The sequence below is a fragment of the Dermacentor albipictus genome, chromosome 8, assembly GCF_038994185.2.
Source record: "Dermacentor albipictus isolate Rhodes 1998 colony chromosome 8, USDA_Dalb.pri_finalv2, whole genome shotgun sequence".
Lineage (NCBI taxonomy): Eukaryota > Metazoa > Arthropoda > Arachnida > Ixodida > Ixodidae > Dermacentor > Dermacentor albipictus.
Genome location: NC_091828.1, coordinates 17,033,965 through 17,046,241, shown reverse-complemented (window position 1 = coordinate 17,046,241; position 12,277 = coordinate 17,033,965). Strand labels below are relative to the sequence as shown.

The following is a 12,277-nucleotide window of genomic DNA, read 5'->3' as shown; positions in this document are numbered from 1 at the left end:
CAACTTGATGTAACGTGTGTGCGTGCTAACACTGCGTCAAACTCTATTTAGCAACGCTGGCGATCCCGATGGTGTTTTAGGCCTAGTCCCACGAAGCGCTTCTGACAACGGACGCATTTCATCAACGTTTCGGCACGATGCTGCTATTCTGTAGCCGGAATTTTTGTGGCGTATTGACAGTGAAACTCAAGGAAAACATTAAGCATTAGCACCAACTCCTGCTACTGACCTAAAATCTGAACTACTAGATCGCGTTGACGACACTGCTGCCAATGCTCAGAAGGCATCACCGTAGTGACACTAGCCAGGCAGACTACATTCCTGGAGGCTACTAATGCAATAGCACTTGTATATATTCAAATATTTCGTGGTGTTCTGTTACAAAAGTAAGCTCATTTCGTTTTTGCAAGTTTTCTCAGAATCTCATTTTTTTGTGCTTGTTAAACTTGCTGAAGCACTATCTCTGTCTTCAGGGCACACAGCACCATAATTTTAACAGCGGCATGTAGCTACATGTGTGTACTACGCAATGCTAGGAGCAGATTCCTAAATTTCACTTTTGTAAATTTTAAAATATGGCTACTAATTGGTCCACATGATTGCCATGTCTGGAGATCGAACTTCAAATTGCTGTAAAAGTGGCAATACCTGCAATATAAAGAAAGTAGTCCTACAGTTGTGTTGCTTACACTTTGTAGTATCCAGCCATATGTCTTATAAGCATTCTGGCTGATACTCTTCTTGCAATTGTTCAGATAAACAATAGGTGATTAACTTTAATTATATCTGGAACCACTCAGTCAATTAGAGAAGTAATGATATTTTTGAAATCAGCATGAAAAACTCTCGAGTGACAATTTTTATTAAATTTAGTCAAAAAATAAAAATGTTCCTAAACCCTTTTCCCCCTAAAGTGGTGTCTGCCAAGGCATCTATGAGTGAGCCCTGCGAGCACGCGCTGTCGCAAGTCTTTGTGGATGCAAACTGCCAGTCCTCACGAGGCGCAGAGCACTGCACCGGGGCGGAGTGAGCGCAGCAAATGCAATGTGTCTTTGATGACATTGTCAAACTAACCAAACCGCCGCGCGCGTACTCCGCTACGCTCAAATGGCACTCTCAGCATGATTGAAGTGCGCAGCAGTTGGGAACACCCATCGCACCACCACAATCTTTGTGGATGTTGCGGGAAAGCTCACCACCAGTAAACAGAGCACACATGTTCCGGGGTGACTGAGTTCGATATATACATTTTATGTTCGACCCCGCTTGAAAAAAAAAAATATATTAAATGCATGCGATTTTCCAGGTGATATAGAAAGTGTTTGATATACGCAATAATTCGATATATCTATGTTTGACATATCGAGGTTTGTATTTCTGCTAGAAACGAGTTCAAGGATGTGCTGTTATAAATTATGATTATTATGATTAATTCTGGGGCTTTCAGTATAATGAACAATTTGCCACAGTCCCCTGAAGTTTGTTATATCTGGGTTTCACTGTATATACCAAAGATCTGCAATGCCTTCTGTGTGTTACATGACACATAGGTATATTTTTCATATGTGATGCACAATTTTTTGGTCCCGATGCAAGCAGTGAGAGAAGCCTCGCTAGCCTTTGCAACGCTGTGTGAAACAGAGCATAGAAATTGTGGTTCTAAGAAAAGACCCCACATGCTTCTTAGCCGGTCGCAGAGATTTAATGATGTCGCATCCCGAGCACACTAGGCTAAATGGCCGAAAGCAAAATGTTGAGACAAAGAACGTCCCGATTTCAGAGTGCCGAGCATGCGAAGTAGAGGAAAACAAGCAGAATTTCTGACAAAACAAGAGGAGTTTACTTATGCATTTGAATTTTAAAATTCTTGTTGACATCACAGAGCACATGGCATTGAGGACAGTTATATATTACCGTATTTACTCGCATTTTGATCGCACTTTTTTTGTCAGAAAAATTGACGCAAATTCAGGGGTGCGATCATTACGCGGGTTAAATTTCCCGCGAAAAAAAAAAAAAATTTTTTTTCGTACCGCGTTTGCTGCGAGATGTGAGATTGCGGGTGCGGGACACCAAAACAAAAATGGCGGCTGGCGGAGCAAGCCGAACGCGCCGAACGCGATGTTTTTTTCTTCTCGTGAGTACATTACGTGTATTGAAACACTTTCTTCCGTATCAGTGATGAATAATATCGTTAATATCGGCAAGTTTGCGGCAATGTAGCCATGTCCATTTTGAGGGGACAGAAACAGGTGGGCGCGCTTAGCAGCCAGTGACATATAAACACATGACGGGCATGCTGCGGAAACTGCGGCATCTGTCTTCACTACTATGCTAATACGGCACGTTTCCGCTAAGGGTGGGCGAATATCTTAGCTGTGTTACAAGCGTCGGCGCATGAATAGGGTACACTTTTAACGTATCAGAGTAAACGTGGCTAATATCATTGCCGCGCGCGATTTGTTGCGTGCTCACGAGTGCAAAAGCAGATGAAAAGAATCGAAATGGGCCTTTATTGTTTTTGTTGACATCAGCCATTATAAAGCCAACCCATAATAAAGGCAAGTTTGGTTGTACCTCATTTTGTCATAGAAGTGCGCAAAGTGATGAAAGTAATGAAATGAGGCATCTACTTAAGAATGTTTAATGTGTGCAGGCCGCTTGGCTTGTTTTAAAGAGTCGTTCGCGTAGCATTCGACAGGTGGCAAGCACGATCATTATTCGCTAGACTTAGCACACGACATATCGCAGCGACAAGTTCGGGGCGCGATCATTACGCGGGAAATAAAAAAAATCGAATTTTGACGTATTATGCGATCATTACGCGAGTGCGATCATTATGCGAGTAAATACGGTATTTCCCAGAAGACAAAGGTTAGAACCAAAAACCCTACATACAACTCATGAAATACTGGCTTCCAGCCCGAAAGTCACAATGGGACACCTAATTTAACAATCTATGTGCACAGGTGCCTGTCATTTTGAGTCACCCTCAGCAAAGCAGAAGCAGCACTCACCGTTCACGCCGCGAGAGCTGTGGTGCCTCTTCCTCGATCTCATTCAGCTGGGCCACCTTCTTGGGCTTCTTCTCCACACGATTTGGGTTCTGCACCTCAATCAGGTGCTCCACGCCCTTGGCCTTGGCCTGCATAACACAGACAAAAGACAACAGTGAACCAATCACACTTTATTTTACTGTGCAAAGGAGTAAGGGCCTAGGGCACCACTGAGCTTGAGTATAGACTATGTAGCATGATGCTCAAACTGAAGGCCTTAAACTGGTTTTAGGGGCAGGCCAAAGGAGATAGGAGAAAGCATTTGGCACACATTCAAGGAACCGAGGACAAGGTTAAACCTTTGAAGGTTTTTACCATACATGTACGGCGGCGGTTTTCTGTCCCGCAAGGTCTTTGCCGTATGGGTACGGTTTCGACCCTTCGTCTGAAATTTTGCGCCATAATGATGATGCGTGCTTAGCTACTTGGAGGTGCTGCCATCTCTTAGGACTTACAATAAGTGTTTGAAATTTGTGCTACCTTCTTGGGGAGATAAACAGAACTGATTTCTAGCTTCAGCGCGTTGTGCAGACTGCGACAACACCCCTTTTGCGGTTTTGGTTTCACCGCGTGATCGCAACGGAGGAACGCGAAACGTCATTTTTCTCTTTGTCGGCACTCTCTTGCAGGGCAGTGGAAGTTGATTTCTATCTTGATTGGAGCTGCTCTTAGCTTGTTTATCACCGCCGCTCGCGAGGTATTCCCGCTCTCAGCGGCAACGCACTCTCGCAGTTTCAGTTCCGTCGCGTGATCGCAACGAAAACGTGCAAAACGTGATTTTTCTCTTTGTCGGCACGCTCTCGCAGGGGCGGCGTAAGTTGATTTCTATCTTGATTGGTGCTGCTCTTAGCTTGCTTATCACCACTACTCATGAGGTATTCTCACTCTATGCGGCAACACGCTTACGCGAGAGGGTGCCTCAGACCTCTGCCCAAGGCAGCCGCACGCAGGGAAGATAGCATGTGTGCGCCAACACAACTCGTCGCTCCAAGAGGAGAACCGACACGCATTTTAGGAGTGCAGACTGCGATAAGGTGCTGTGCGTAGACCCCTGTTTCAAGGAGTACCACACTCTGAAATACTATTGAACATATTGCAGTTCTGAGTGATGCCAACACCAAAATACTGTTCGTAATTTCTTTTTTTGCTATTTATTCCTGACTTTATACATTTTGTACATTCAAGATCCACAATAAAGTAATTTGACCACCTGGGAAAGTTTTTTTCCAAATAATTCGACCCTCAAAAGGTTAACGAAATTCCGATGTAGTGGGGTAGTTGGCATAGTCAAAATTAATTGTTAAAAAACGGATAATCAGGGTCAACTGCAGCGATTCAGAGCAATGTGTAGCAGGCGTTTGCACTTAAACAAAACAAGCAATAACAGTAATACCGAGTCGATTGCTTTGTGCCATAAATTACTTTCAGAAATTCAAATACCACGACATGTAATCTACGTACATTTCGTTTCCTCACCTTATTCATGTTTATACTTTCCATACAGAAAAAAGCAACAGTATGGAACACAAGGCAGGCACTAGCATATGACTATGTCCAGTCCAGTATTAGTCCACTTTTTTGGTCACAGCAAACACGTTTGCGTAAGCGACTTGCTTTAGTGCTGTCCAGCGATTGCAAGGAAAACGCCTTTGACAAAGCACTTCATATAAATTTAACCCCTGCACACTCAATTTGGTTCCTTTCAGTTCAATGGGCTGAGCATTTCCACACCCAACCACTTTGCTGAAGGCACTATAGCATTTCACATGATGCTTGAAGGGCTGTGTTACGTTAGTGATTGTGAAAGAAACATTTAGCTTTATTTGTAAAGCTTGCATGATGCACTTGATAAGTTTTCATCTGGTTAGTAAACTTTTTTTTATCAAACATTGTGACATGAATGATTATGCAGTAAGAAATCTGATTTCTCTGTAATTACGAGTACTGTCTAAAGGGTGTGCTATTATTCAAAATTTCTAGTAAAAGTTATTCAATTCGTATTCGATTCGAGAATTCATAATTGAAATTTCTTGAATATTTGTTTCATTGAATACAAAAGAAGAACAGTTTTTGTTATATACAGGGAAACTGTTTCACATGGAGCCTGCAGAATGATCCTACTGCAGGAAAACCATGGTAATAGTGCAGATGAACACATGGAAGAGGTAACTTAATGCACAATAGTTACCAGCCATTGAGTAAGCATGTCTCGCCTTAGGCACCCTACGAACTTGCTGCCTCTAAGATAGCGCAATTTATTATTTGACCAATCTGACCACGTTTGATTCTTTCAATACGTTGTGTGGTGCTGTGTGGTAGTACACTTAGCTCCTCAACGATCGCTACACAGTAGTGCGTGCATTGGGGGTGTGCTGCTTTTCCTTTTTTGTTATTACTGTCATTGTTGTGATGCACTAGAAATGATCGTACTGTCCTTTTTCTCACATTTACAAGCTTCTCTGCTGACCTGACGATAAGCATAGAGTAAATACTGCAATTTGTGACTAAAGGAGGGTATGCACCACAAACTAGTGAAGAAAACTTGAATTCTAGTAAATACTGCAGGAGAACATGGGTGCAACTTTTGAACGCCATGCCAGCGAGGCACTAGGAACAATTTTTTGCAGCTTTGGAGTAAAAATTAGGGATGTGCAAAAACTGAACAGTACATTTCGAATCTAATATCAGAAAATGTTTTGCAAGATTACTGCATATAAACTTTGGGCAACATGGTGCTCCACATGCTCAGGAGTCTCCTAGCATCGCATAAGAATGCTGCAAGGTATCAGCAACTTAGGTACATAGAAATCAGGATACCGCATTTACTAGATTCTAACACGCCCTCGATTTTAATGCGCACTCGTTTGCAGTGACTTAAAAAAAGAAAGGTCCTTTACAGTACTGCGGAACTCATTTTTTCATACAGAAATACAATTTTCTCTCATTTGGAAAGACAAAGATTTACTCCAAATGCACTAAAGTTGCGATAAATAAAAAAAAGTAGAAGAACGCCCAAAAGAGCGAAGCATAGATTTCGATAGCAAATTGGTAGACAAATATATGGAGAGTAAGGTTAGTAGTTTTATCGGCCGTATGAACTTTTAAACATACGCTTACTGACTAAATTAACAAGCATGGTGCCACGTGCGCACAAGCAAACATGAACACGTCTCACTCAATGACCACTGAAACTTTTGTTAAAACGCTGGAGTGAGGAAGTGCGGCAGCAGGAGCAAGTGAGTTGACCTTTGTGTAGCCTCTCGCTTATGATGCGTAGACGTCTCTCCATTGCAGATAGCTTTCTAGATAGGGGCCGTGCAGTAATCGGAGTAGAAAACCTCTCCTGTTTGTGCTAGTTTTATGCTAGCACAGAAGTTTTGGGAACTCTAAACGTCCGTGATGCAATCCGATTTCCGTCCGTCTTCACACATGTGATCACATTCCTTTTAATTGCAGCATAGTTAGCACTTTCACGCAGACAGAGCAAACGTAGAAAACCGACGGTAGACTAACCTAAGCAACTGCCTATGGCAGCTAGGCTCGAAGTGCGTACGTGATGGTCATTTTGAAATGCCGATGGCGATATGGCAACGCGATTTAGGGTCGCACTCGATTCTAATGTGCACGAAACTTTTCAACCCATCTTATAGGAAATTAAGTGCGCGTTAGATTTAAGTGAATACGGTATAAAGTACAGGCTACTCTTATCAAAGGGAACACCAATTTAGTATGCCAGCACTTATTGCAGCTCACTTCTAGTACAATAGAACCTCATTGAACCGTACCCGCTTAAACAGTAGTTTCGATTTAAAAGTAGTAAAGTCAAATCCCCGACTCAGCGGCCATTGAACATAATGTGTTTTGTATGCGCATAAACCGTACCAGGTTATTGCATACGTATCGGTTAACACGAAGTGCTTCCACTTTTTGTCACACGAACACGATGGTGCGTCCTCTCCATCGGGTGGCCCGGCAGAACCACAAGCCTCAAAGATCAGGACAACGGCCTCCAAACACCGTGTGCGTTTGCGCCTGAAGCCACATCAACTTTTCGGCGTCATGCCAGAAAGCGTTGTGGCATCGTGGAAGCGAGGACTTGCGTCATGCCGAAGCTCGGATAAAAAAGACGCCGTGTGCTCAGCATAGAAGAAAAATTAGACATTGTTCGTGCTATTGAACGGGACACGAAGAAGTTGATGCTGGCACGCGACATGGGTCTACTGTTGACTACGGTGTGTGGTATTTGGAATGTGAAGAAGTTGCTTGGCAGCGCTGCTGCGACCGCGAAGAAATGTTGGCAACGAGGTCCGACTTTTCCCCATCGTTGCCTCTGTTGTTGCTGAACTAGGCAACACTTCAGATGACATGAGGATGACAATAAGGATGACACGGAAAGCAACAATTCTTATACAAGTGCAACTGGCATGTGGAGATGTGAGATCAGGCAGAGCGGTTGAGGCATTGACGTTCGGCAGAAAGAAGACTTCAGCGGCGAGCTGCCGGGAGTCCTGTGCCGGCTGCGACGATGGAATCGCTTTCGGAAGTTTCTTGCATCTTGCACCTTTCCGCTAGTAACAATGCATGAACGAAACTGTCAGACCTAGAGGCATATCCTGTGTCGTACTTGTGAGACCAAGACAAAATGGTGGCGGTTGTCATTATTTCATCACTCGTGGTCACGTGCTCAAACTGCTCAATAGTACCATGCACAGTGCATCATTTTTGCTGTCTTTTTTTTTTATGAACACAGCACTGGCAATGTTGCCAATTGACAAATAAAAAAAAATCTACAAACACGAGCTTTCGAATGATACCAAAAAGGTGCTGACAGAGCGTGTCATCAAGTTATGTGCGACGAAAATCTGGCGTGATTTGTCCCCAATTTAAAGGGCAACGCTTGCGCACAGGTCATGATAACAGAAGAAATATGTGGTATGTCTTCCCTTTTTGTGCTGCTATCGTTCCTGGCGTTGCTAATTTCCCGACAACTCGCAAAATGAGTACGAGTACTCGACGTCAGTCCACCGCGGCGTTTAAAAGAAAGTCATCGAATATGCTGAAATGCATGATGTCTGCCCAGCAGCAATTTGGCATCTCTGAAAAAAGCGTTTGGTACTGGCGAACGCAGAAAGTCAAGCTGTCTGCCTGAAATGCGCAGAAGATGTCCTTTCGTGGGCGCCGCGAGGTGCACCCAGAGCTCGAAGACAAGGTGGCGGATTTCATCCGCGAGCATCGTGCCAGATCTTTGCCAGTGACAGCAGAACTCATCCGCATCAAAGCTATTGAGATCGCCCGAGAATCCGGACAGCCCAAGGAACAATTCAAGGGTTCTATTTATTGGGTTTGTCGCTTCATGCGACGCAAGGGATTTGCACTTCGATGGTGCACATCAATCTGCCAGAAGCTGCCAGAAGCATACGAGGACAAGCTGGTTGAATTCCAGCGCTATGTTATCCGTCTCCGGCAGCAGCATGGCTACATGTTAGGACAGATCGGCAACGCTGATGAAACGCCGGTGTGGTTCGGCATACCGTCACCAACCACAGTGTGCGAACGCGGCGCAAAAGAAGTCAAGCTTCTTTCTACGGGGAACGAGCATTCGCGCTTCACGGTGATGCTCACGTGTACTGCAGACGGCAGAAAGCTGCCCCCATACATAATCTTCAAGAGGAAGACGCTGCCAAAAGAGGCTTTCCCACGGGATGTTGTCGTTTGCGTGAATGAAAAGGGCTATATGGACGAGGCCCTCATGCTCAATTGGATAAAGACCATCTGGAATCGGCGACCCGGCGCACTCCTGCAGCGTCCGAGCATGCTCGTCTTGGGTGCCTTTCGCGGGCACTTGACCGCAGGAATGAAGCAGGCACTCCGCGACAGGAGGATGGAACTCGCCGTCATTCCTGGAGGCATGACGTACACACTTCAGCCACTGGACGTCGTGCTCAACAAGCCCTTTAAAGACTGTGTCTGTGAACAATATAATCAGTGGATGGCTGGCGACAACCCGACGACCCCAACCGCCGGCAGCGCAGGCCGCCTCTCGCCAATGTGGCCACATGGGTGTCGCAGGCTTGGCGCTCGCTGCCCGACGATATGGTGGTGCGGGCATTCAAGAAGTGTTGCATTAGCAACTCCTTGGACGGCACCGAGGATGACATGTTGTGGGACGCAGCCAGCGAAAAGCAGTTGTCTTCGGACGAGAGTTCAGACAGCTCAAACGAATGAGCAGGTGATGAGTCTGGCGGCACCACTAAATAAAACGGAGTTTTGTGCCTTATAATTTTTGTGTTGACTTCTTTGCTTCAATGTAAGGGGGTCGACCTATATTCCGCATTATATGGTATAAGGACATCTGAAGTTTCAGACGCTTGAAGCCCCCGCCGTCCAATTTTCCTGACTTTTTGATGCGACAGAAGGTCCTTTGGCTCCTCGCGCAGCGCCTTTGAGAAGGAAATTGACTTGCAGCCGAAGCATATCACCGCTTTGAACCACAACTAGCCGTATCTAGCTGTATCTAGCCGTCACACACTGATTTGGTCTGGCCACGCTGGCTATGTTCATCGCCACACTTCCGCCTCCGGCGGAGTTTCCGGAGCGGCGCCATTTCATTTGTTTGCGCAGGCCACGTTTTGGCTAGCGTGGTGTGTGGTTGTGCTGTTGTGTCAACTGTGCTCTGCGATGCTAGGCCTAGGAGCTTCGACGCTCGTCCGCGAACTCCACTATTCGCAACTCGAGGATTTCGCTTGCCTTTGATGGCCCCCCTCCTTCTTCGTCATCCTCGCCAATGGCATCGAAGCGCGGAAAGCAGTTCCGCGGTTAACGATGGAGAAGAAAGCCGCCATTATTAAGCAAGTCGTGAGTGGCCGATTCCAGGCTGACGTGAGCGAAGATTTCGGCATTTCTAAGCAAACAGTTTTGGATTTCCTCAAGAACAAGGGCAAGATCTTGGAAGCAGCCGAAAAACCATCTGGTGCCCAAAAAAAGAATGCAAGCCAAGGTGTTCATCCAAAGCTTGAGGAAGCTCTTGTCGCGTGGCTTAATTCGATGATATCAAAGCGATTGCCGGTCTCGGGCTGCATCTTGAAAGAAAAAGCGGAAACTGCCGCGGTTCAAATGGACATTGAGGATATTAAATTCAGTGATGGATGGTTGAGGACCTTTAAACATCAAAATGACCTCAAGTTCAAGAAGATGTGCGGTGAGAGCGGCACCGTTGACAGCAATAACACCAGCTGCCCGACGATGCACATATACATAATAAACCGGCAGTTGGCTGCATACAGTTTTTGAGCGCCTCTTTTTATAGCCACTTCACTGATGCTTTGGCAGGGTTTCGGAAGCCTGGTACTTCGCCCTTTACCTCTAGATCCGAGGAAAAAAAAAAAAAAAAGGTGAGTTTTTTTGCATGTATTCATTTTTTCGGACGTTTTTATGTTCCCTAGAGGATCAGAAAAATCGGTCGTTGACTGTATTCACTTCGCGCGACAAAACTTATTTTCGTTTGATGCTGCGGCGGCCTAGCAGCGAGCCAGCCTTTCAGCCAGCCCCCTCTTCTCGGCAAACACTCGCATGGCAGATTCCTCATTGGCGCTACGTATTCTCCGTGCCCGCACGCGGTAGCGCTGCAGAAGTCACGGGGCGCCTTTTTCATTATGGGGTGCTGTTCTCGTCGCGATGATTGCATTCATGAGGCTGATTACGGAATGTGCAGCTTCTGCCCCTGTTGGGCCTGAATCGCCTGTGCTGTTGCTTTCCATGTTGTTCTCATCATTGCCGCTAGTCAACACTTCGGCAACAATAGAGGCAACGATGGCGAAAAGTCGAAGCAGCGCCGCTGAGCAACTTCTTCGCATTCCAAATGCCACACACTGTAGTCAACAGCAGATCCCTGTCACGTGCCAGTGCCGACTTCGTGTCACATTCGATAGCACGAATGATGCCAAATTTTTCTTCTATGCAGAGCACCCGGCGTCTATTTTATTCTAGCTTCGGCATGACGCGAGTCCTGGCTTCCACGACACCACAACACTCTCTCACTGAATAAAGAATGCTCTCTGGCACGGTGCCACAATGATGTTGATGTGGCTTCACGCGCAAACGCGCAGGGCGCTTGCAGACCATTGTTCCGATCTCTGAGACTTGTTGTTCAGCCGGGCCGCCCGATGGAGACGATGCACCGCCGTGTTTGCGCGACGAAAAGTGGAAACACTACGTGTTTACCGATACGTTTGCAATAAGCTAGTACGGTTTATCCTGATACAAAACACATGTTAAATGGCCGCTGAGTCGGGGATTTGACTTTACTACTTTTTAGACGAAGCTACTGTTTAAGTGGCTGCGGTTTAACGAGGTTTTACTGTACATATCAGTGTAAGAGCACGAACATTTGAGTCTTGCAAAATATTCTCGTGTGTGCATTTTCAAAGCCTTGAACTATAACAATGCATCAAATTTTCAATTCTTATGAGTTTATTTCCTTTTATATTGTTGTTATTCATAAATGAAGAGTACATATATACCAACACAAAATATTTTTTCTCACTTTACGGTCACCCTAGAAAAATTACGGTAAATTTTTCTCAAAATAAATCCTTAAGAAGAATTGCAATCTCCAATAAAATAAGTTGACCCTGGGCGGTCGCATATAGCGAAAAAAAATCAACCCTCAAAGGGTTAGTCACTTGCACAGAATGGGCGAATGGGTTCACGCACTGGGACGTTTTTCTGGTTCGGTGCGGTATTTCTAAATAGTGAATAGGGGGACGAACGAAAATGTGGTGGGAAATTGAAGAAGAGAAGTAGTTCTTTCCAACGCGACCAAGATGGCTGCGACAGCATATGTCATTCAGCAGTGGCGTGGAATGAAAAAAGCCGCCTTCTTATGCTTCTTTCTGTCCAAATATAGGTCTCCGTGCTTACATAAAGTGACGTTGCGGCTAAAATATTGATCCATGACGCAGAAAACTTGGTCGGAACATGCGGCAGTGTTTGCAATATCATGAAAATACCATGTCAAGAAACCCATATTTTCAGGATTTGGTCTTAAGGGGGGACGCGGGTCTTGAAACGGCAAAAAATCACAAAAAAGTCGATTTTCGGGAAAGTGCATTTTCGCTACGTTTATACATTCAAGAATCTCTCCGCGAAATCTAGAAGCTAAATTTAATCGGAAAATAATAAAAAATCGCGCTTAAAGGGGTCAGGGTGAACGTGAAATCAGC

General features: G+C 45.2%; 1 protein-coding gene across 1 annotated transcript in view; it reads right to left on the bottom strand.

Moving 5' to 3' along the window:
* LOC139048634 (28 kDa heat- and acid-stable phosphoprotein-like) overlaps window positions 1-12,277 on the bottom strand; it is a 66,601-nt gene that overhangs the window by 33,462 nt on the left and 20,862 nt on the right. Inside the window, exon 4 of the mRNA XM_070523085.1 lies at window positions 3,018-3,145. Coding sequence (XP_070379186.1) covers window positions 3,018-3,145 — 128 coding nt within the window. The remainder of the gene's footprint in view (window positions 1-3,017; window positions 3,146-12,277) is intronic.